We start from the raw sequence: 25,913 nt of genomic DNA, 5'->3' as shown, positions 1-25,913 counted from the left end.
TTTGTCATAAAGATACAATCCCTGTCTCTGCTTACTGGTTCTGGTAGTGATGGGCTGAGCAAATACCAGCTTTACTGGTATCAAAAGTTTACAAATGAACTTTTCAATAATAATTATCCTTTACAGTATATCTACTTAAAAATATAGTTTCCAAAACCTTTTTAGTAACTTGAAACCTTAAACTGAGATACACTAAATGATGGATATTCATTGGATATCTAGATCATTTCCAAATAATGTAAAACTTTGAAACATTAATTTTTGAACATAGGTGTATCCACTTCTGGCTTCCTTTGATATTTGGGCCTATTAGGAAACATATTTTTGTATCACATTGAAATTTTTACTATGAGGAATATACTTATAGAAATTATGCCAATACATGAAATAGGAGTATAATGCTCCACAAATTTAGTTTCACTAGGAATTAGGGATTCTAAGTGTTAAGAATTCTAATAAATATATTTAATTAAAACTACTAGAAATATTAAGTAAACATCTTTATTTAAAGGAAAGTAGGATATGTTTTTGGTGAGAACAGGTGTAAGGTAAGCAGATTTGTTTGTTTTTAAGGGGAAAAAGAGAGTAAGTTATCTTAAAGTAAAACAACTGGCTGTTCCAGAATGAGAAAGAAGGCAAAATCAATCAATCAATCAATCAATAAGGACAAAACCTCAATGGAAGTAAAACAAAAGTCGTAGATTTGTGGAAAAGAAAACAGGAGAAGAATTTTATGTGTGGTCAAGCTAGCTAATTATGAAATGAATTTAAGTTCTTTAAAAAATGAGTTTTAATATCAAAAGTACACTGGTTCAAAATTAGAATTTGGTTTTCTCTCTGTTAAAAGTTTTTTTTATTATTATTGGTTTGTTCTTAATAAGAAAAGCTTTTTCATTACCTTTCAAGTAATCTGCCTGGAAAGCAGATTTGTGCCTTAACAGACTAATACACTGTGCTTTACATTGTCTTTGTCAGGTCTTAAGAAAACACAGTCTTCTCAGTATTAAAAGAGTTAAGGGTTGTTTTTTGTTGTTTTTTTTTTTAACAACTGTGTAACTGTCATAATGTCTGTATTTGCCCTTGAAGTCTTTAATTGTCAGTTTTTAAAATTTTTTATTATTTATTGATGTGACATTGGTTAATAAAATTACATAGGTTTCAAGTGTACAGTTTTATAAAACACCATCTGTATATTGTATTGTGTGTTATACATCACTGTTGTCTTTTTCCATCACTATATATTTGACCCTCTTTACCTCTTTTATCTCCATCTAATTGTCTCTTTGGATAAATGGATATTTTTGACAAACTTTCCCAAAATCAAAATCTAAGTGAAGTGTTCTTTGTGTGTGTGTATCTGTGGGTTTGTTTTTTTTTTTACTTCTAACTAACTTTGGGATTTTACAGAGTCCCTGAAACATTTCAGATTTGTTCTTTCTCCCTATACAAAGAGAAATTTAAATTAATGAGGTTTATTTGAGCTGTTAAATTATACAGGAAGCATTTTCAAATAAAATGTGATGTTTAACTCTCTTAGTTTATATTTGTATAAGTACATTATTAAAAATAAGTGTTCCAGAAATTGTATAAAATTTCTAAAAATCTGTTATATCCTGGTATAAGGTTATCAGTCATAATTCCAGTTATCATTTAAAAATGTTGTATGTCACAGAAATAACCAAATTTCCTTGTCAATTTCATTATAATAAGATCTCATCAGGTCTTCAGCCATGGACATTTTTAAGTCTTTTGTCATTTATAGATAGTTTTTGTTGTTTTTTTCTACTTTGATGCTTTGGAAAGCAGATTCATGGAAAGGGCCCTACCAAGTATTTCTGACCACTGACACCACTGCCAAATTACAGTGTCAAATCTTGGTGTATATTTCACAACTCATGAAGGCTCCACCTGACATCCAGTCCTGTCCAAACATAAGAGACCTCAAGACCAAATTGATTAGGAAGAAAAGTAGCTGACTTTGAGGTAGACTGCTTCCTCCCAAGAAGTCAAATGAAGAGTGTTTCCTTTCATTCCTCCTTCTCTCTCTGACCATCTTTTTTCCTCTAATTCTTACATTATGGAAGTCTTTATGATTCTTTTTCTTCCCCTTTTGCTTTGCCCTGGCTTGGAAAGATAATGTCATTGTTCACCTATCTCAGGCCACATAAAGGAGGGTAAATCAGCTGTTGGATTTGCTATGATGCTGGTGGTCTTGTAGTTTTTTGCCCATAACAAACTTTTCCCTGATTTCCAATGTATTAGTTTCTCTGGAGCGAGTTCACTGGGTAAACACTTCTGGGGAAGTAGAAACGTAGTTACACAAAATACACTAAATACATAAACAGGCCAACTGGCTTAAAGAAATATCCCCAATATTCTAGCTGGTTTGCCTTATGGGGACCCTGGCTCCGGAGTGGCCTTCAAACCATAGATGTTGCTTTGTTACTAACAATTATTTTTGTCTCCCTAATAAGCTTTATTCTCTCTGACTGGAATGACAAAAGAGAATGGAAAAATGTAACCAGCTCCAAGAATACAAGCCTAACATCATCTCTTGTGAATACTACACTGAGACCTGAAGAGGTAATGATAGCTGAGAATCACTCTAACACTGATATTTTTAAAAGATTTTATTTATTTATTTTTAGAGAGAGTGGATGGGAGGGAAGGGGAGAAAGAAAGAGAGGGAGAGAAACATCGATCAGATTGCCTCTTGAATGTGCCCTGACCGGGAATCAAACTGTCAGCCTTCTACTTTGCAGGATGATGCCCAACCTACTGAGCTACACTGGTCAGGACTAATACTGATATATATTTTTTAATCAAACCTCTTGTATGGTCAAGGTTACGCTGCTCCGTAGGGGAAAGGAAAATTTTTTCCTCTACCCTTCTGAATTCTTGGCTTGGACATCCCTATAATAAAAGGCAGATTAACATGAAAAAAACAAACAAAAGCTTAATAACACACATACTTCCTGTACCTATGGGAAAGACCCAAGAAAACTGACCACAATGGCTAAAGCCACCACCTTAATCTTCATCTGAAGACAAAAGATGATCTCGTTGGTAGGGGAGAGTCAGTAATGGGAGGTTCCTGTGCCCCCACCTCTCTTCCATTTTGACAACCGTCAACTTTATGTCTAGATAGGTCTGTTTCTGTTTTATTTATTCATTTCATTTTTTTTTGTTTTTTAGCTTTCATATATAAGTGAAATCATATGGCATTTTTTCTTTGTGTGATTTATTTCACTCAGCATGATACCCTCTAGGTCCATCCATGTTGTCATAAATGGCAAGATTCCATTCTTTTTTATTGCTGAGACATATTCCATTGTGTATATATACCACCTCTCCTTTATCCATTCATCTACTGATGAACATTTAGGTTGCTTTCATATCTTGGCTATTGCTACTAATGTTGCAATGAACATACACAGGGAGGCATATATCTTTTTGAATTAGTGTTTTTAAAGCTAAAAATGGAACTGCCTTTTGACCCAGCAATACCACTGCTGGGATTATACCCTAAGAATCCCAAAACACTATTTTGAAAGAACCTATGCACCCCAATGTTCATAGCAGCACAATTTACAATAGCCAAGTGCTGGAAGCAACGTAAGTGTCCATCAGTAAATGCATGGATCAAAAAACTATGGTACATTTACACAATGGAATACTATTCAGCAGAAAGAAAGAAAGAGCTGCTACCCTTCACGATGGCATGGAGGGAATTGGAGAGCATTATGCTAAGTAAAATAAGCCACGCCGTGAAAGACAAATACCATATGATCTCACCTATAAGTGGAACTTAACCATCAAAGCAAGCAGGCAAGGAAATTATGACAAGCAACATTGAAAGAGAGAAGAAACCAACAGGGACGGGAGGGAGGGAGGGTTGGAGAGGGGTAGCGGGGAGGGGAAGGGGAAGGGTCAGATCAAGGAACAGGTGCGAAGGACACATGGATGAAGCCAAGGCGGGGAAGGATTAAGGTGGGGAGAGAGCGGATGTGGCAGGGGAGAGTGGTGGTGGGTAAATGGAGACAAATGTATTGGAACAATAAAAAAAATTTTTAAAAAGAATAAAATTACTCTGATTTCTCTTCAGATTATAAAAAAGAATAAAATTAATTAACTTCCTTTAAAAAAAGAATTAGTGTTTTTATTTTCTTCAGATAAATACCCAGAGGTGGAATTATAGGATCATATGGCAGCTTCATTCTTAATTTTTTGAGGAACTGCTCTACTGTTTTCCATAGTGGCTGCACTCATTTACAATCCCACCCAAAGTATATGATTCCCTTTTCTCATGAAGGTTTTGACTTGCATTTCCCTGATTGGCGGTCCGGACCATCTTTTTATGTGTCTGTTGGCCTCCTGTAAGTCCTCTTTCATGAAATATCTATTCAAATCCTCTGCCTATGTTTCACATGATATTCTGTGGGTTTTTTGGTGTTAAGTGGTATGAGTTCCTTATATATTTTAAATATTAACTCATATGATACATCATTTGTGAACATTGGAACAGTAGGCTTTCCTTTTGTTGATGGTTTTTATTATGCAGTTGAAGTCACTGCCTTCTACATTATATCAATGAGTTTCTAAAGGTAAGGTCATCCATCTCTCCTGGCAAAGCAAATGGAGATTTTCCTTACAAATTTAAATGTCTTACAAAGGGTAATTTCTACTTGGTTCTCAGGGCTTCTCCCCTATCTAGTGATCCTTAAAATTAACCAGCCTAAATTAATTCTTATGCTAAGTAGGCATATTTTAGAGTGACAAATTTTGTTCCCCTATAGCTCCTAAGCTACAAACCTGTGCAGCATATTACTGTACAGAATACTGTAGGCATTTGTAACACAATGGTATTTGTGTAATCCATTGCACTATAGTACAAGGGCTACAAAGGCTAGTCCACCAAGTGATAGAAATTTTTCAGCTCCATTTTAATCTTATGGGACCACTGTCATATATTAGGTCCATTATTGACTGAGATATTAAGTCACATATGAATCTACTTACTTCCTTGTTCTTTATTCTGAGGCAGGGTAAGTAATAAGCTAGGAAAATTCCTTGGCAAATGGAATAGGGAAACTGAGACAGATAGCTGAACAAACTGGCCAAGTAATTTACAGCCAGATACAAAAGTTCACTTCCCTAGAGACAACACCTGGGCCTCAGTTGTATTTCAGGTCCAGGCCCAGAGAAGCAGCAAAACCAGGTGAGTTTCACCAGGACCAGCTGCAATGAATGACCCCTTGCCCTGGCACTGAACAATCAGTGAGATCACGACCCTGAAAGAGCCCACCTGGAAAACTGATGCATATTCTGCTGAACCCTCCCCTGAAATTCCCACCTGCAAGAAAGAGAAAAAGGCCTCAAGACAAAGGACCCAGTGCATGTGCACAGTCTTCCTCTACGGAGCAACCAGGGAACAATGGGCAAATCTTCCCAGGCTAGTCCCCTGCACCTGTCCTTAAGCCTCCTTTTCTCTGACTTCCCAACAAGCTAAGGCAGCCAAGCCTAGGCTCTCCTGTTGCTTCTTCTCTTCTGAGCTATTAGGGTGGCCATTGACAGGGGCTGTGAAAGAATTCACAAAGAGAGGAAGATGTAGGCAGCAAAGTTATATTCATTCTCCAAGAGAGGAAAGGGGCCAGGTGTGGAGAATTATGCTGGCCCTGAGGGGTTTGGGGTTTTGAGATTTTACTGAATTATAAAGGGTGTGGGGAGTGGTGGTGTGTGGCTGCGGGGCTGTTAGGGGCATTGCACCACAGGAGATTTTGGTTGGTTTTGCATAAGCTGCAGTTTACTCCAATGTTATCTTTCGCCTGCAGCTGTGGGGAGTGGTTAGTCATGGTCTGTTCTTGCTTTTCCAGTAATTTTCCAGTCCTGGAAACATAAGCTCAGAAGAGAAAAATGGCACTCATGTTTAACAAAGTCATAAGCCTGCTCAACAAATGGCACCACAATAGCAAATGGCGCTGGCTTTGTCCTTTCATGAGCCCTCCCTCGTTTCATTATCCCCAGCTTTAATAAATGTACCCTCATCGCCCCCTGGATTCATGTTGTGAAACTGATAAACAGAGATTTGATCAGATTACTGGGGAGGATTAGGGAGGAGCCCCAGGAGGGGGTTGCTGAGGTAATAGTAAACAGTCTAGGACAGGATTGGTTGAGAAGCTTCCAGTGCACATGGAATTATGGGCCAGAAGATTTAAACAGAAGGAAGGCAGACTGGCTCTCTTGCTCTTCCTCAAGGATGCCTGGATGATTGTGCTGTAGTGGCCTGTGTTTCACAAAGGACGGTATTTCACATGGGAGAAGGAACTCTGGGCACAGCCTAGGATTGGTCAGGCATGGCAAGGGTGACAGAGTTATCTTTCTTTGGGGGTTCTAGAGTGAACATGCTCTGAGGCAGACGCCTGCCATTCTTCCAAAATTGTGTAGCTTTTGTATCTTATATTGTTTTAGTTTGTAAATTAATCTTATAAAGATAAGGTAATTAAAAACTAACAGGGCGAATGATAGGGGAACCCAGAAGTTAAAGATTTCAGCCTTAATTGATAGGCTTAAGTGGTTAAAGCTGGAACTCAACAGTTAAAAAGATTTCAACCTTAGTCAATAGGCTTAAGTGACTAATGCAATGTGGAAAGCTGTTATTCCCAAATTGTGTAGCTTTTGAATAAAGACTCATTTTCTATTTCACCAAACTTCTGCCCCTAGTATTTTGCCTAGATGGTGGCAGTGGGCAGCAGGACCCCTTTTGCTGTTCAGGAACAAAATCTTTCCTACATGAAGTCAAGAACCACACACTACCAATTGGCCCTAGGCAGACCTGCTGAAGGTCAGGTCCCATATCCAATAACACTTCATTTCCTATTTTTATCTGCCTTGTTCCTATTCCTTATCAAATAAAATTTTCCTGTCTTGCACCCATTTTACAGTTTTCTGGACCCTTGGGAACAAAGACTATCCACTTCATTAAGTTTGTTTTTATTACCTAATTTCATAAAGTTTGTTTGTATCAATGGTTGGTTTGTTTCACCTACGTTGCCTTCCTTAACTCTGGCTGGTCTAGCTCAGTAGACTGAGCACCAGCCTGCAAAACCAAAAAGTCACTGGTTTGATTCCCAGGCAGGGCACATGCCTGGGCTTGCCAGAGGCAACTGATTAATTTATCTCTTGCTCATTGATATTTCTCTTCCCCTCCTTCTCCCTCCTGTCCCCTCTCTCTAAAAATAAAATAGAGAAGTCTTGTTGTGGCAGATTGGGAAAGGACTCAGTCGACATCAGGAGTAGTGAAGGGAAGGTAAACTTTATTTTATTAACGCATGCGGGCCCACTGGAGTAACCTCGCAAAGTCTGGGCCCCCGAATCACGATCCTGTGGTCCTTTTATGCTTGGCCTAAGTGGGAGGGATTCTACAGGGTAGGGCATTGTTTTTGGTGTGAAGCAGAAGAGAGCCATTATTCCTCAGCCAGGATCTTTCCTCTATATCTCCCTCTTTGATGCCTATATTATATATGGCATCATCATAGGCATCATTCTATTCCTCTAAAGTTACTCAGCCTCGACTTGGTTTGACTTCAGCAAAATCAACCTGCGAATCTTCAAATGGGGCCGTCCCGGATAGCTGGATTCCTGGGGGGGGGGGTCTTTGGCCCTTGCTGGGGGTTGTTCTGGGCAATTTTGGGCATCTAGTGTATACGGATGCACATATGCTTGGTAGTCTCGCTATGTAGTAATACTCGCTATGTAGCAACACCTCTCATGCAGTTTTCCCTAAATGCATGAGATGACGGCATTCTTGCACCAGGCTGTGTGCTGGCCCCGCAGGACATATAACCTTCCATCTGGAAGTCGCCAGAAGTCATTTGGGGTCTCCCGACATTCTTCTTTCTTGGCCCAAGCTACCTCCTCCGGAGCATATGTGGGTTCCTGGAGGTCTTGTGTGAGTAGGGGAAGCACTCGGGCGGGGTGTGGCCTCACCTCTATCTCTCCCCTCACAGCCTGTTTGGAGGTCTCATCTGCTTTCCGGTTTCCTTGCGCAGTATCTGTGTCCTCCTTCTGGTGTCCCTTACAGTGTATTACTGTTACCGTTTTCAGTGCCCACACTGCTTCTAGTAGTTGGTAATATTTTATCTTTATTCTTTATTTCCTTTCCTCCTGCCGCAAGGAGCCCTCTTTCCTTGTAAATTGCCCCGTGGACATGCAGGATGGCAAAAGCATACCAGGAGTCAGAGTAAATGTTGACTGTTTTTCCCTCAGCTACTTTAAGGGCTCGGATGAGGGCCCATAGTTCCGCTCGCCATGCTGACCACCCTGACCATAGGGCTGCTACCTCAAGGACCTGATCGGGGCTTACAACAGTGTAGCCAGTGTGTTGGACCCTGCCCTGTATGTAACTGCTGCCTTCGGTATACAGGGTCAGATCTGGGCCGGTGAGTGGTTGATCCTGGAGGTCGGGCCAGCCTGCATAGACTTCCTCGGTGACCTTGATGCAGTCATGTTCAGGGTCCCCTTTGCCAGCCAGGAAGAAGGTGGCGGGGTTTAGTTTTTGTATTGTTTCCACGGTGACCCATGGGTTTTCATACAGGAGACCTTGGTACTAGGTAAGCTGGGGGTTGAAGAGCTACTTGTACCCATGTCTATTTAGGAGGCTGGTGAAGGCGTGTGGGATGTAAACCTTGATGTTCTGACCCAGGGTCAGTTTGTCTGCCTCCCGGATGAGGATAACTGCAGTGGCGATGGCGCACAGGCTTGGGGGCCACCTGGGTGCTACTGAGTCCAGTTGTTTTAACAGGTAGGCGACCAGTCGCTGCCAGGGCTCAATTGTTTGGGTTAATACTCCTAGTGCAGTTTTATTCCTCTCACGCACAAACAGGTTGAATTCCCTGGACACATCTGTAAGTTCTAAGCCCTGAGCCTGTCCCAGTAGGGTCTTAATAGTCTTGAAGGCCTCCCGCTGCTCTGGTCCCCAGCAGAGCGGGTCTGCCTCTGTGCTGGTCAGGGCCTGGTACAGTGGTTTAGCCAGAGCCAAATAACTGGGGATCCAGATGCAGCAAAACCCTGCCGCCCCAAGGAACTCCCTGAGTTTCTTCCGTGTAGTGGGGGTTGGCAGGGAGAGGATGACTTCCTTCCTCTCTGCCCGTAGTGTTTGGCTTCCTTGGATAATAACAAAGCCGAGGTATCTCACCCATTGTTGGCAGATTTGTGCCTTCCTCCAGGTTACCTTATACCCTGAGCCCGAGAGCAGTTGCAGGAGGCTGCACATGCCTTCCCAGCAGGACTCCTTGGTTGGGGCCACCAACAGGAGGTCATCTACATACTGGAGCAGGGTGAGCTCTCCTCCCCATGTCAGAAACGCCACCAGGTCCTTGGCAAGAGCCTCCCCAAAGAGTGTGGGTAAGTTCTTGAACCCCCAGGGAAGTCTTGTCCACGTAAGCTGGGCCTTCTGTCCGGTGTAGGGTTCTTCCCACTCAAAGGCAAACAAGGGCTGACTTTTCTCAGCTAGGCAGAGGCAAAAGAAGGTGTCCTTTAAATCCAAACAGGTAAACCACGCCGCCTGCAGTGGAAGCTGCCCAAGGAAGGTATATGGGTTGGGCACGATGGGATGGAGGCTAATAGTAGCCTCATTAATGGCTCGCAGGTCCTGGTCTGGCTGATAGCCTGTACCGCCGGGCTTACGCACTGGCAGGAGTGGGGTGTTCCATGGTGACTGGCATGCTACCAGGATACCCCCTTGTAAATGACGGTGTATGATTTCTGCTATGCCGCACCGGGCTTCCCGGGGGAGGGGGTATTGTCGTACCCGGGCAAGGGTTGCCCCGGGATTCAGATCAATGACAAGAGGTGCATGGTTAATGGCTAGTCCAGGTGGGTTGTCCTCGGCCCATACCTTTGGGAACTGGTGTTTCAGCTTCTCTGCATCCGAGCTTGTAGTGTCTGTGGAGGCTGAGTATAGCTGGTATTCCTCCTCACGGGGGATTGTGACTAGGAGGGTGAGTCCTCTCCCTACCTGGAGGCTGCCAGGGCCACTTGCCTGGAAGGTTATTTGTGCCCCTAGTTTTGTTAACAAGTCCCTTCCAAGGAGGGACACTGGGCATTCAGGTAAGTAGAGGAACTTATGGGTGACTTGTTGTCCCCCTATTTGGCTTCTGAGCACTGGGCTGTCCCGTTGTCCCTATTATCGAGGTTGTTGTCCCTGAGAGTGGTGCAATTGGTGTGGTAACAACAGAGTGTTCAGCCCCTGTGTCTACCATGAATGGAACTGTGTGACCCCCTATCTGGACAAGGACCATGGGCTCTCAGGGGCCTAGTTCAAGGGAGCCCGGTCCTCCCTAGTCAGAGTCCAGTCCTGCCAGCCCTAAAACCGTCGGTAGTGGGGGCTCAGCGGTGAACTGGTCAGGCCTAGGTCTGTCCTGTTTCTTCTGGTTTGGGCATTCCCTTTTCCAGTGTCCTTTTTCCTGCAGTAGGCACAATGATGCCAGTCAAGGGGTCCGTGGCCCCTCCTTCCTCCTCTTGTGCCCGGTGGTCCCTCCCTGTTAGATGAGGGCAGCTGTCCTAGTGCCGCATCCAGGAGTATGGCCCTGTTCATTTGCCTTCTTGCCTCCCGCTCGTGGTCTCCTCTCCGTTATTATATACTTTGTTCGCAATCTCTAGCATTGGTTGATGTTCATCCCGGCAAAGCCCTCCAGTTTCTGCAGTTTCTTCCATATATCCGTGGTAGCCTGGATAATGAAGGCAGTGTTCACCATGCGCTGGTTGTCAGGGCTCTCCGGATCAAACGGGGGTAGATGGGGTATGCTTCGCAAAGGCGTTCATGGAAGTCCCCAGGACATTCATCTGGCTTCTGAATTATGGTGGCAGTTTTGGACATATTTGTGGGCCTCCAGGTCCCTTCTTGAACACTGTGCAACAGGGCTTCCCAGTATCTCTGGAGGGCCGCTCACCCCTCTTCAGTATTATGGTCCCACTCTGGCTTGGTCTCTGGAGCCGCTCCCCACGCCCAGGCCTCTGGGTCTAGTGTCTCAACTAGGGCAGTGTTCTGTAAATATTCCTGAACTTCTTGCAGAATTTGTCGTTGCTCCTCCATGTTAAACAGGGTGAGGAGGAGCTGGCGGCAGTCATGCCAAGGGGGCCGATGGGTTTGCATGATGGACTCCATGAGCTCGATGAGAACTTGGGGCTTCTCCAAATATGACAGGGTGTGGTGCTTCCAGTTCAGCAGGTCAGTGGTGGTGAATGGTTGGTAGTACATGATTGGCCATCCGGGCTATACTGTCTCATTGGGGCCTATCTGGGGTGGACCCTGAGCTTCCCTGAGGGGCATCTGGAGGATGGGCTTCACCAAACGCAGCCTCCCAGTGATAGGGCTCCCTGGGCTGCCTCGTCCCCCTGGGGCAGTTGGCAGGGAGACCAATGGGGGAGGTGTTCCTGGGCCGACCTCAGGTCCTACTATACCCGGGGCAGAAGGGGGTGGGCAGATGGGCATTGGTGGCTTTTCACTGGGGACTCCCTGGTAGATGGGGTGTTTTTGTGTGCTAGCGGGTTGAGTGACTAGGATGCACAGCTTCCTGCACTTGGGGGTTGGCATTGACCGAACTCGATTCCGGCCTTCTGCCCTGTTCCTATTTGTTCCTTTTCTTTCCTGTTGAGCTCCTGCGCACCCTTGGAGCCATGCCAGCATTTGCTGGGCCAAGTCCTGCCACCAGTCTATATATTGGAACTGGTCTGGGTGCCCTGGCCTCCCTGTTACCCTGATGTGGACAGCGCTAATAATTCCTAAATCTAATGTTCCCTCCGGGGGCCATCCTACACCCAAGGCGGGCCATTCTAATTCACGGAGTGTAGTCAGGGTATCTGGACCCATGGGGGGAGAAACGCCATAGTCTGCCTTGAATTTGTTAAAGTTCCAAACCATGCAGTCTGTGGGGGTAAGACTGTGGGGGTAGACTGTCCACCTCCCATGTTCCCCTTTATGGTGCAGACAGACAAAGGGTCGGGGTGCCTCCAGTCAGAGACCAATCAGGTGCCTGCCTGGCCTCTTTCTCTTGCGAGAAACTTAAACCCATCTTAGCTAAGAGTTCAGGTTAATCAGCCGTTGTGCCATATGATGGTGTCGAGGTATCAGAGGTTCGGGCCCACTCAGGCTCCATGGTTATTCATCGTGGAGTCACAGACTGGGTGCCCAGCAGCCAGCAGCTGGGACCCCCACTCACTCGCTCACTCACTCACTCAGAGGCTATACAGTCCGCCCTTTCCCTCCTGGGAACGCCCTACCTGGTGGACCTCGTGGTCCTGGGAGGTGATCAGTTCCTATTACATGGGGGGAGCCGGGCGGGGAGACAGGCCTGACTTGGGGTGGTTTCCCAGGGAAAACTCACCCAATTCTGACACCATGTGGCTCCCAGGTTCCGCTCGCTCTTCTCACGGTCCAGGGTCGGTGTTGAGGTTCCGAGCACCATCCAGGGAAACCTCAGCGTGAAATGGGTCCAGGAAATTGTGTTGGGCAGTGCCTCCCTCTTCGCTGCTGGACCTCCCTGGGGCAGCCACCGGTCCCCACCACCCCCACCTGAGGCAATTTGCCTGCGCAAATGGGTCATTTCCTGGTCAGGGAACCAGATGTTGCGGCAGATCGGGAAAGGACTCAGTTGACACCAGAAGTAGCAAAGGGAAGGTAAACTTTATTACGCATGCGGGCCCAGTGGAGTAACCTCTCAAAGCCTGGGCCCCGAATCACGATCCCGCCCGCGATCCTTTTATGCTTGGCTTAAGCGGGAGGGATTCCAAAGGGTGGGGCATTGCTTTTGGTGTGAAGCAGAAGAAAGCCGTTATTGTCTCAGCCAGGGTCAAAATGGTGTTTGCCGGCAGGGTCACGATCTTCCCTCTATAGTCTTAAATTGTCCTCTTTAAGCATTTTTGACACTATTAATCCATCAGAGATAAATATTGAGGTATTTGCAGATGAAATAATGAGATTTGCTTTAAAATAATTTTACTGGATGGGGATTGATTAAACAGCTAGAATGGCAGGTATTGATTATTGTTGAAACTGACAAATGGATACATGAGGGTTCATTATTCTATTTTGTCCACTTCTGTGAATGTTTGCAATTTTTCTCTATGCATGAAAAAGAGATTCTACAGAATGAAACTCACGGATGTTCTGATCATAAATCACTAAGTGTCAATGAAGGTCATAGTGGGCATCTGACCTTTTAGTCAAAAATTTATCTTTGTCTTCAGCAAGCCCTGTCCATTGTTTTTGTGCATCTAGGTTAATACACCTTTAAAGTAAGTGCAATCACCCTCATAATCTTATTAACTATCCTGTAATCCAATCCCCACCTTGGTTACTCCTGTCTTCAGGTAATATTCCTTAAATTCTCTCCATAATTTCAAATGCATAGAAGAAACGGCAAAACTGTCAGTTCTCTGGAGCATTTGAGATCTTGCTTCCCGTTATTGTTGCCTGTTTGGATCATATACACTCTTAGAAATTTTTTTTTACACCTTTGGACGTTCTTATCAAGGCCATTAAGAAAAAGAGAAAAAGAACATGGGGATTTCAATCATAGAATTTCAAGCCAGTTATGACTGTGGTTTTCTTCTTCAATAAAATAGGTGAAAGATAGGAGCACCACAAAATCACAGGTACGTTGTTAAGGAGCAGTGAAAGCAGAGTGCCTTATGAAATGCTGTTTTAGTCTTACTATTATTATGGTTGCCAACACTACTTGCCTCCTATAGTTTCCACCTCCTCTCCCTGAAACGGTTTACTTCACTCTTACTCTGCCTCTTTCCCATGGTTCCTTCCTTCTACTTCACTGTCTCCCGCCACGCCCCCCCCCCCCCCAAGCCCCTGTCCCTGCCCCAGCCCCAGCCCCACCCCCAGCCCCACCCCCAACGGTTTAGCCCGGTGTCCCCAGGGGAAACCCTGTGGGACGGAGAACCAAGTATCTGTGAGTGAGACCACTTGGATCGTTCCGCGTTTCATAGTGGGCTGGTAATCAGAGGGCAGGGCTCGAGTTCCGGGCTCCCATTGGCCAGAGCCGAGGTAAACATCCGGAAGGTTGGGGCGGGGCCGGAAGTGGAAGCGGAAGGAGGAGGCTGAAGCGGTTCTGGAGGTTCCGGGCTTGGAGCTGGTACCCCTAGGTACCATGGGCCGAGTTGAGGCGCGCTGAAGGGGACGCGGGACGTCGAAGGGACTCAGGCTGGGCCATGGCTGGCGCTCGGGCCGCCGCTGCCGCCTCGGCGGGGTCGTCGACTTCTTCGGGCCATCCGCCACCGCAGGAGCCGGGGCTCGGGGAGCTGCTGGAGGAATTCTCCCGGACTCAGTACCGGGCCAAGGACTGCAGCGGGACCGGCGGCTCTAAGGTGCGCTCGGAGGCCTGACGAGCAGGAGAAGGTCCTGGCTTGGAAAGTTGCAGTGGAAAGACTGAAGTTAGGGGTCAGAGGAAAGAGAGAGGGGAGTGCCCAGGATCTGGATCTGAAGAGTAAAGGTTGGGTTTAAAAACCAAAAAAGGAGGAACTGAGGTCAGACAGAGGCGAGGAAGGATGTCTTTTTGGTTTTAGACAAGGGGTTTGGAGAGCAAGTCTCAGTGAGGGGCTTTGTTCAGAGATTATAGAGGAGGGGCTGAGGAGGGTTACTTCCCTGCATGGGGAGAGGAAAGAGGGAGACAAAAGCCTAAAATTAAAAAAAAAAAGTCTAGAGTATTCCTCCATTTCAGAGGTCAGAATGAAGGGGCTGGAGTAGTGGGGCCGAATGGAGCCAAGAGATGAACTGTGTTGCCTCCTTATACTGTCTCCTATATGGCAAGACACTAAACTTAGGCCCATCCCTTTCCTTTCCCAGTAGAGCAAGAAGACCGCACACACTCCCGCTGTTCCTTCATTAGAAACAGGCCTCACTTCCTCTTTTTTCTACCCTTGGGATTCCTTTCAGTCTCCTATTTCCAGACCTGGAAGGCTTCCAATCTGGTCAAGCCATTCCCATCCTAGGCACTGTCTGGCAGTCTGATGGGAATCTTGTCGACTGTGCAATGACCTGTCTCTCATTCCCTGCGTGGTTTTAGCAAGTTTAGCATCAGGTTTTCCAGTGGATTCTGTTCCATCCTGGGCCACGAAACTCTGGTTTGGTCCCAGAAGTTATCTGTGCTGCAACATACCTCAGTTCGCATCTGCTAGTCTATGGACTAACTGAGGAAAGACTTCAGTCATGATGGGAATTTTACACTCTCCAAACCACTAAGTATGTTAAGAGTTTAGTCTGAGGAACATCTGTTTCTGCATTGTCTGAAGTGCTTGTTAAAAATTAAGGTTTGTTGCTCCCACTCAATCCTACTAAGTCATAATTTCTGAGTGTGAGAACCTGGAATTTGTGATTTTTCAAACAGTCTTCCTAATGAAACTCATGCTCCTTATTGTGGGAGGATTCCAAGTATCAGCTCCTGTGAATTTTTTCCTTCCCATTGCTCTTTTCACAGGCTGAATAGGGGTAATGGTTTTACTGGGCCCTTTTTGTATCTTACACACCCTTGAAGATTATGGTTGCCATAAGCTATCCCCGACTTTCACTGCACCAGCCCTAAAGCCTCTCTGAGCCTCCTGAATTCTTGCAGACTTCTCCTGATGTTAGAGGTCTTATGCGTATTTTAATGGGCCTTTCCCTGAACTATGAATAAAATGAGCAATTTTAAGGGGAACTGTTCCTTTAAAAACAAAACAGGTTTTGTTTGTTTATTTTTAGAAAGGGGAAGGGAGGGAGAAAGAGAGAGAGAAACATCAATGTGTGGTTGACTCTCTTGCACCCCCCAAATGGGGACTTGGCCTGCAACCCAGGTGTGTGCCCTGACTGGAAATCCAGCCGGCGACCCTTCCATTCGCAGGCCGGTGCTCAATCCACTGAGTCACACCAGCCAGGGCTATTCCTTAACTAGAGCTTCTAAGTACTGGTCTGTGGCTGGAGAATGGGAAAGAATCTGGAGCCAAGGGAAGAGAAGGGCTTAGTCCAGTTAAAGTAAACTACAGCAAGGTTATTATTATTTATGGATTATGAACTCCTTTGAGAGTCTAATGAAAGCTGTAACTCTCTCCTTCAAATGTTTATCAAGACAATTTCACTGCCGCATTAAAGGGTTCAAGACCCTCCCAAAGTATCCCACATGCTGCTTAATGAACTACACATTGAGGGCCTGTGACCCAGCAATAGATCTTTTCCTGGCATAGAATAATAATCACAGAGGCACATGTCATTCCCAGTGACCTCTCCAGGTCATGAACTCCCTAATAATCACATTCGGAGTCCCAAAATCTTCTTTATGCCCAGGTCTCGTCCTCTGTACAGGTTGAGCGCATCGAGAAGAGATGTCTGGAGCTGTTTGGCCGAGACTACTGTTACAGCGTGATCCAAAATGTGAATGGGGACATCTGCGGCCACTACCCCCAGCACATTGTGTTTCTGGAGTATGAAAGTTCTGAGAAGGAGAAAGACACGTGAGCATTTTGTGACCAGAGTATGCCTGTCTGGGGAGGCCTTATCCTCAGAGTCAGGAAGTCTGCAGCTGGGCGGAGTGCTGGGCTGGGCCAATTCACTTTCCCCAGGTGTTAAGTCTTATCTGCATCTTTATTTACTTAAGGGTTTGAAGGGTTTGATATCTAAGTCTGGCAAGGCAGCAAGGTATAGAATGGGAGTTGGAAGTCACAGCCCTGGACTTCTATTTCACTCCCACTCTAGAGCATCTCATTGTCCTAAGACTGCTGACTTCACACCTGACCTCTCTGAACCTCAATGTCCTTTGTTTTTTGTTTGGTTTTTTTTTTTAAGAGAATGCGGGTGGTAAAAGAAATGTGGGTGGGAGGTGTTTGTCATATGTCAGCATTAGCCTGACTGTGGTCTGGAGTCTGGTTGCGTGAGTTTACATGCTGGCTGCCTAACTTGCTGGTTGTGTAACTAACTTGGGCAAATTATTTAACTTCTTACTTTTCTCATTGGAAGTGTACCTCTTTAGAAAAGTGGCTACTGCAATCCCTGATGATGAACGTGCTGTTACAAGCCTGGCATGTTTGTTGTAAGAATTACAAATAAGAACTACCATTTATTTAGGGCCTAGCCGACATAAAGCATCTGGCACAGGCTGCGGCCTATGGGTGGTCAGCAAATGGTAGCAGTTGTTTGACACCAAAAAGTAATCACAGAATTAAGCCTCTAGGAAATGCTCTAAGTCTATCTCAAAGTTTGTTTCACCAGTCTCCCTGCTTGCTGCTGATTTTAAGGGAATTCTAGGGGCTATTTTCAACAATATCTGTGAACGTCTGACCCCATGAATGCAATGTTAGAATAAGCGCTGCAGGAGTTATGCTGCGTAGTGTAGCAGGCCATCCACACCCGCAGCATGCCCATCAGTGCACCCAGGAACTGGCTAGAGACTCTGAATCTCGAGCTCCATAGCCACGAAATCAATCAAAATCACAGCATAACAAGATGCCCCAGTGGTTTGTGTGCACATTAAGGTTTGAGAAGTGCTGTTGTAGGCCTACCAGCAGTCTGGTGTGTGTGTGTTTCGGAAGGCCCCATGGTAGAGATCCTTCTTAGATGGAATTGGTAGGATGAGTAGGAGTGTCCCTGAAATATCGTTTAGGACCAGTTTGTGCAGGGTCTTGATCATGAGGCCAAAGAGTGTGGACCTGTGGGTGTTAGTAGTTTCATTTCCTAGTATCTCCTGAACACTCATTAAAATCACACATTCTAGGGCTCCTGAATCAGAATTTCCAGAATCTACAGTCTCAGAGAGCTCCTTAGATCATTTTTACATACGCTCTAATCTGAGAACTTGTGCTGTGGGCCACCAGGAGTCAAAGAAGGCTTTCAAGCAGAACAACCAGTTTAGAGGAGTTCAATGACTATGCATTAGTTTTCTCTCCTGTAAAATGGGATGTCTATAAGTATGCCATCTCATGAGCTCGTGGTGGGGTTCACTGAGAAAAGTCAATGTATTAGAAAAACAAATTGTACGTAGAGCGTGGAAATTGTATCATAACCTCAGTTGTATACCCTAAGAACTCCAGGGACCTCCAAGCCTAAAGAATTGGGATTCCCTATGGTTCTGTTATTTGTCGTTCCTCTGTGTTCCTAACTTCTTTCAGAGTTAGGTCAACTCACCTTCTATAAGCCCTTAAGCTAAAGTTTCTGAATGGGCGCTCTTTTTTCCTTGCCCTTTCCCCATTCATAGCCCTCTTCAGTGCTGACTGCATTCTAAAACCTTACAATGGTATAATGATACTAAGCTCAGCTGTAGTCACAATGGTGCTTTTCTCACTTGATTTTGTGAATGGATCACCTGGGGCTCTACTTCCAAGGCAGAATCGGACTCAGTGGGCCTAGAGTGGGGCCTGAGCACCTGCATTTTCTAACAAACTCCCAGGTAATGCCAAACCACCCTGTAGCAGCAGTGCCCTAAGGTTTGGTTTCCTCACAGCTTTGCTGCGGAGGATGTAACTTTAGTTCTGATTAAATCTAGCCTTTGAAGAGAAGGAAACTAACATTTGTCAAGTGCCTAGTCTTTGGCATGTGTTACAGTTTCACACATGAAATTGCTCAAGTCCTGCAACCACCTGGGGAAGGAGACAGTATCACTTCAATTGTACAGAAGAAGCTGAAACCCGCTGAGGTAGTTAGCAAAGTAGGCTTAACACCTAGGTCGTCTTCACCCTGCTCTGTCCACCTTGCTACCTTTTTTTGTGTCATCACCATGGCTCTCCCACCTTGTCTAGTAGGGTCTTACCTTCTCAGCCAGGGTGACTGTGGTACATCCCTAAACCTGGAGTTTTTTATTGGAGTTTGTTTTTACTTTTCATTGCTTGCAAGGCCTTGAAGTGATACTGAGTGAGTTAAGTCTGTTCATTGAAGAGAAGGGAGTATATGCATGTTTAGGTGGGAAGAAGTAGAAATTTTTCTTCTTTGCATATCTGGCTTTGGTATTAATATGACATTAATTAGACTGAATTACATAGGGTAGAACTGGATTCAGGAAGTGGTTAGGTCTGCTTAACCCGCCTCTTTGGTTTAGCCCATCATCTGGGAATAGAAGCCTGGACAAGGAACTCTGAATAGCTAAGACATGTTTTGGGGGGTTTTTTAAATTTTTACTTACTAACTTTAGAGAGACAGAGGGTGGGAGAGAGAGAAAAAGAGAGAAACATTGATTTGATGTTCCACTTACTTATGCGTTCATGGTTGACTCTTGTATGTGCCCTGACCAGGGCTGGAACCCACAACCTTGACATGTCAGGTGACACTCTAATCAACTGAGTTATCAGCCAGGGCTGGCCAAGACATATGTTTATCAACAAGTATTCATTGAGATCCTGCCATGTGGCAGACCCCAGCGATCCATTTGGAAGCCTTACCAGTAGATAAAGTCCCTATCCTTAGGTCTAGTGGGTAACACAGACCAGTAAATAAGCAGTGAGAGTATAACAAGAACCAGAATTAGGGAAGTACAGATGAGGCCTCGGGGGATAGTGGTTAAAATTCTGCACCCATTTCCCTCAAGCGTGGAGGGGGGTTGTTGTGTTGACGGGGGTTGTCGGGGCTTTCTCCACACCAATTCTCAAGACACCAGTTGGGTGTCCTACGATTCAACTCAAGTCTGACACTGTCTCTCCAGAGATAGCATCATATTGCACAGCTTAAGGACTAAGTCCTGCAAGACAAACAAATATACAAGCCTACTCATTCAAATGTGAGCATCATGTGCCAGGCACAGTTGAGTGCTTTGCACTATAAGAAGATGATCCTGAGGCCAAGAGATAGTGAAAATAAAAACAGGAACTGGGAACAGAAACTAAATTGGTTCTTTCAGTGGGGGAACCAGGAAAATAAACCATCAGCTAGCCTAACAAGCGTAAGTGTGCTCGCCTCTACATTAAAAGGCTGCGCAGAGCCCCTATGAGGGAAGTACTGGCATGTTCTCTACCTTGGTTTTGTAGAAGGTTTTGCTTGGTCTTGCTCAATGGAAGGACTCAACCTGGGAGAATCAAATGTAGTCTCAAGGCATTTAGAGCTCAGAGGGAACTGCTGGTGTGAACCAAGAAGAGTCCGTTGGAGCAGACAGTGCTGGCTAGATCGGTGAAAAGGGCCTGGGGCCACCAGAAGGCAGAAGACTGCTGTGAACAGTACTGTATGTGCTCTCTCTTGTATTCTAATGGCCTCTGAGTTTAATTAGGCAATTGTTTTGTACTGAGGTGCCTTTTTATATCATTAGAGAAACTGAGTGAGGAGGAGGTGACAGAACTTGGTGTTCAGTGAACCATGTGTTTTCTAGAGCTTGGCCGGTTGGCCTGTGCCACCCTCCAGGCACCCTGAATAGGCACCCTAGCTTCTTCAAGTTTGCCACTCATTAAAGAAGATATAAAAGATTACAAAAGTAACATTTTAAATCAGACCTTCAGAAGAATACACAGCGGAAAGTATAAGTCCTCTTCCTTTACCCTCCCCCTGCCCTTATCCTCCTCCCTCCCCCCGCCCTTCTCTTTCCAAGATCAAACTGTTAGTCCAGGGTTTTATTTGAAGACCCCCTTTTAACTTTAATTTTAGACCCCTACTTGATAGTAGTATTTTTGGTAACTGGCTTGAGAATGTATCTATGAAGGCTGCTATGAAATCAGCAGTGTTTTAAAAAGACTTAGTATTTTTTTCTTTTTTTTATTGTCCTGTTACAGTTGTCCCAATTTTCCCCATTGCTCTCCTCTGCCCCTCCACCCCGGAGTCAGTCCCCTCTGTTATCCATGTTCGTGGGTCATTTATACCTATTCATTGATTAGACCCTTCCCCTTTTCCCCCTTATTCCTCTCCCCTCTGGTCGCTATCAGTCTGTTCCTTGTTCTCTTGCCTCTGGTTCTATTCTGCTGGTTGGTTTTGTTCATTAGGTTCCTCATATAGGTGAGATCATGTGGTATTTTTATTTTACCACCTGGCTTATTTCACTTAGCATAACACTCTCTAGTTCCATCCATGTTGTCATGAAGGGTATGAGCTCCTTTCTTCTACTGCATAGAACTCCACTGTGGTAAATGTACCACAGTTTTTTGATCCACTCATATCTGATGGGCACTTAGCCTGTTTCCAGCACTTGGCTATTGTAAATAACATTCCTATGAACATAGGGGTGTGTAGGTTCTTTTGAACTGGTGTTTCAGGATTCTTAGGTTATAATCCCAGCAGTGGAATCACTGGGTCCAAAGGCAGTTCCATTTTTAGTTTTTTGAAGAAAATCCATACTGTTTTCCACAGTGGCTGCACCAGTGTGCATTCCTACCAACAGTGTACTAGGGTTCCCTTTTCTCCACATCCTCACCAGCACTTGTTTTTTGTTGATTTGTTAAAGGAGGCCATTCTGACTGGTGTGAGGTGGTATCCCATTGTGGTTTTAATTTGCGTCTCTCCGATGGCTAGTGATGTTGAGCATCCTTTCATATGCCTCTGGGCCCTCTGTACGTCCTCTTGAAAAAGTGTCTATGAGGGTCCTTTGCTAATTTTCTAATTGGATTGTTTTGTCTTTCTGGTGTTGAGTCATATGAGTTCTTTATATATTTTGGAGTTCAAACCCTTGTCCTAGGTATCATTGGCAAATATGTTTTCCCATATGGTTGGTTCCCTTTTCATTTTGATGATGTTTTCTTTTGCTGTGCAGAAGATTTTTATTTTTATTTTTTAAGATTTTATTTATCTATTTTTTAGAGAGAAGAGGAAGAGAGGGAGAGAAACATCAGTGTGCTAGAGAAACATTGATGGGTTGCCTCTTGCATGCACCCAACTGGGGACCTGGCCCGCAACCCAGGCATGTGCCCTGACTGGGAATCGAACTGGTGACCTTTCAGCTTGCAGGCCATCACTCAGTTCATTGAACCACACCAGCCAGGGCTGTGCAGAAGGTCTTCAATTTGATGAAGTCCCATTTGTTTATTATTTCCTTTATTTCCCTTGTCCTAAAGGGATATATCAGTGAAAATTTTGATGTGTGGGATATCTGAAATTTTCCTGCTATGTTTTCCTCTAGGACTTCATGGTGTCATGGCTTATGTTTAAGCCTTTTATCATTTTGAGTTTATTCTGTTATATGGTGTAAGTTGGCAGTCTAGTTTCATTGTTTTGCATGTACTATTCCAGTTCTCCCAGCACCATTTGTTGAAGAGGCTATTTTTACTCCATTCTGTGCTCCTCCTACATTTGTTGAATATTAACTGACCATAGGGTTTATTTCTGGGCCCTCTATTCTGTTCCATTGATCTATGTGTCTGTTTTTATGCCAGTACCAGCCTGTTTTGATTACAGTGGCCTAGTAATACAGTTTGGTATCAGGTATTGTGATCACTCCTACTTTGTTCTTCTTTCTCAAGATTGCGGAGGCTATTTGGGGTCGTTTTTGGTTCCATATAAATTTTTGAAGTATTTATTCTAAATCTGTGAAGTATGTCATTGGGATTTTAATAGGGATTGCGTTGAATCTGTAGATTGCTTTGGGTAGTATGGACATTTTAATGATAATTCTTTCAATCCATGAACATGGTATATGCTTCCATTTATTTGTATCTACTTTAATTTCTTTCTTCAGGTGTTCTGTAGTTTTTCGAGTACAGGTCTTTTACCTCCTTAGTTAAGTTTATTCCTAGGTACTTTATTTTTCTTTTTGGTTATTTTCCTAATTTCTCTTTCTGATATTTCATTGTTGGTGTACAAAAATGCCTTTGATTTCTGAATATTTACTTTGTATCTCACTGTGTTGCCAGATTCATTTGTTAGGTCGAGTAGTTTTTTGGTGGAGCCTATAGGGTGTTATATGTACACTGTCATGTCATCTGCAAATAATGACAGTTTTACTTCCTCCTTTCCAATTTGGATGCCTTTTATTTCTTTTTCTTGTCTGATCACTGTGGCTAGAACTTCCGATACTACGTTGAATAAAAGTGGTGAAAGCGGACAACCTTGTCCTTTTCCGGATCTTTGTGGGAAGGTTTTTAGTTTTTGCCCATTGAGTATGATGTTTGCTGTAGGTTTCTCATTTATGGCCTAAGTTGAGGTATGCTCCTTCTATTCCCACTTTGCTGAGGGTTTTTATCATAAATGTGTGCTGTATTTTATCAAATGCTTTTTCAGCATCTGTTGATATGATCATGTGGTTTTTGTCTTTCCTTTTGTTTATGTGGTGTAGTATGTTTATTGATTTGCAAATATTGTACCATCCTGGCATCCCTGGGATGAATTCACTTGATCATGGTGTATGATCATTTTAATGTGTTCCTGGATCTGGGTTGCCAGTATTCTGTTGAGGATTTTAGCATCTATGTTCATCAGCGATGTTGGCCTGTAGTTTTCTTTCTTTGTTGTGTCTTTATCGGGTTTTAGAATTAGGGTAATACTGGCCTTTTAAAAGGAGTTTGGGAGTCTTCATTCTTCTTGAATATTTTAGAATAGTTTGGAAAGGATAGGAGTTAGCTCTTCCCTAAATGTTCGGTAAAATAAAGCTGTGAAGCCGAATTCAGCTGTGAAGTCCAGGGTTTTTGTGTGCCAGGAGTATTTTGATTATTGCTTCAATTTCACTAGTTATCAGTCTATTCAGGCCTTCTGCTTCTTCTTGATTCAGCTTTGGAAGATTATATGTTTCTAGAAATTTGTCCATTTTGCCACGGTTGTCAAATTTCTTGGCATATAGTTATTCGTAGTAATTTCTTAAAATTCTTTGTATTTCTGTGGTATTCGTTGTAATTTCTTCTCTTTTGCTTCTGATTTTATTTATGGGTCCTCTCTTTTTTTCTTGATGAGTCTGATTAAAGGCTTGTCAATTTTGTTTATCTTTTCAAAGAACCATCTCTTCTATTTATTGGTCCTTTGAATTGTTCTTTTGGTCTCTATGTCATTTATTTCTGCCCTGATCTTGATTATCTCCTTCCTTCTAGATTTGGGCTTTGTTTGTTGTTGTTCCTCTAGTTCTGGTAGATGTTGGGTTAGGTTTATTTGAAATGTTTCTATCTTTTTTAGGGAGGCCTGTATTGCTATGAACTTCCCTCTCAGGACTGCCTTTGTTGTGTCCCTTTAGTTTTGGGCTGTTGTGTGTTCATTTTCATTTGTTTCCAGAAACTTTTTGGTTTATCCCTTGATCTCATTGTTAACCCACTCATTATTTAATATCATGTTATCCAGTCTCCATGAATTTGAATGTTTCTGAGTTTTTTCCTTGAGATTGGTTTCTAGTTTCAAGCATTATCATCTGAGAAGATGCTGGATATGATTTCAGTTTTCTTGGAATTTCTCTAGGCTTGTTTTGTGTCCTACCACATGGTCTATCTTTGAAAATGCTCCATGTGCATTTGAAAGGAATGTATATTTTATTTCTTTGGGGTGAAAGGTTCTGTATATATCAATTAAGTCCATTTGATCTAGAGTGTTGTTCAGTGCCACAATATCCTTGTTGATTCTTTGCCTGGAAGATCTGTCCCTTGTTGAAAATAAGGTGTTGATATCCCATGCTATGAGTGCATTGCTATCGATATCTTTCTTGAAGTCCTCCAGTATTTTCCTTACATACTTGAGTGCTCCTTATATACTTGGGTGCTCCTTATGTATACTTTGATGCGTATATGTTTACAAGGGTTATATCTTCTTGATGGATTATTCCATGTTATGAAGTGTCCTTCTTTGTCTCTTTTGATGGCCTTTCTTTTGAAATCTATTTTTTCTGATAGAAGTATTGCTACCCCGGCTTTTCTTCCATGTCTGTTTGCTTGGAATACTTTTTTCCATGCCTTCACTTTCAGTCTGTGTAGATCTTTTGTTCTGAGGTGGGTCTCTTGTAGACAGCTTATATGCAGGTCCTGTTTTCTTATCTGTTCAGCTACCCTGTGTCTTTTGATTGGAGCATTTAATCCATTTACATCTAAGGTTATTACTGATAGGTATTTATTCATTGCCACTTTTCCCCTTTGTTCCTCTGTTTCTCTCTACCTCGCTCTTTCTCTCCTTTCCTTCATCTTTTTAAAGCAGTCCCTTTAGCATCTCTTGTAATTCTGGTTTGGTGGAGATATATTCTTTTAATCTTAAAAAAACTTAGTATTTTTGATAATGCCAACAGTTATCCATGCTTTAAAAGCTACAGCAGTTGTGTAGGGTCACTGAACTTACTCATCCTGAAGCAGTTATTTGTGTACATGTGCCTTGCAGTAATATGCAGATCCCTGGAAGGATTGCAGTGTGGGGTTAAGGACCCTGTAGGACTTGATCTGGAAGTTTTACCCTTGTTAAGGAGGGAATATGAGAGTCTTCCCTCCCTTCTACTTGGCTACTATGCATAGCTGGGATAGCTTTCCACTCTTTAGCTTTCCTGCTGCCTGTTTCTTTTACAACCAGAAGCTCTGGTGGGCTGATTTGGAGCCTTTTGCTAAGGAGCAGTAGGTGAATCTATGAGAATAGACCCTTATTTTAGAGGTCTGTTGATTAGATAAGGGTGTGATTTGCTGAAGCTCATTTTTAAACCTGAGTCATTTTTTAAAAGCTCCCTTACTAAACCAGTGCTATAACTACTGTGTTCCTTAATGTCAAAAATAGCTTGTCTTTCACCTCCTTTGTTCCAGCAAAAATGGCCCTATGATTTCCAGAGGGTCTCCAGAACACCTGTTATCTTACTCTGAGAGGAAAAAACTGGTAATAACACTCAGTTTGCTGTGTGTATTTCTGTGTTTTATATACCATGTCTTTAGAGTAGCTCATATTTTTTTCTTCTCAGAGGTTCTGAAATCAGGATGACTTAAATTTTAATACCTATGATACAAGCACTTTTTTCCTGAAAACCTTATGTCCATGATCTAGAATTTAGGGATGAGAGCACTTACTAAATTTCAAGTGGATATTCATACATACA

At 43.7% G+C, this 25,913-nt stretch overlaps 1 protein-coding gene across 7 annotated transcripts in view; it reads left to right on the top strand.

Moving 5' to 3' along the window:
• Window positions 1-14,091: 14,091 nt before the first annotated feature.
• The window catches only part of MTMR14 (myotubularin related protein 14), a 50,145-nt gene continuing 38,323 nt past the window's right edge, over window positions 14,092-25,913 (top strand). For all 7 annotated transcript variants that reach the window (XM_054595499.1, XM_054595496.1, XM_054595494.1 and 4 more), the window contains exons 1-2: window positions 14,092-14,376; window positions 16,346-16,494. In XM_054595499.1, the coding sequence (XP_054451474.1) occupies window positions 14,221-14,376; window positions 16,346-16,494 (305 nt within the window). In that variant the 5' untranslated portion in view covers window positions 14,092-14,220. The remainder of the gene's footprint in view (window positions 14,377-16,345; window positions 16,495-25,913) is intronic.

This window comes from Pteronotus mesoamericanus, unplaced genomic scaffold (assembly GCF_021234165.1).
Source record: "Pteronotus mesoamericanus isolate MK-2021 breed Mesoamerican mustached bat unplaced genomic scaffold, CSHL_Meso_final scaffold_54, whole genome shotgun sequence".
NCBI lineage: Eukaryota > Metazoa > Chordata > Mammalia > Chiroptera > Mormoopidae > Pteronotus > Pteronotus mesoamericanus.
The sequence above is the reverse complement of the archived record's forward strand: the minus strand, read 5'-3'. Positions and strand labels throughout refer to the sequence as shown.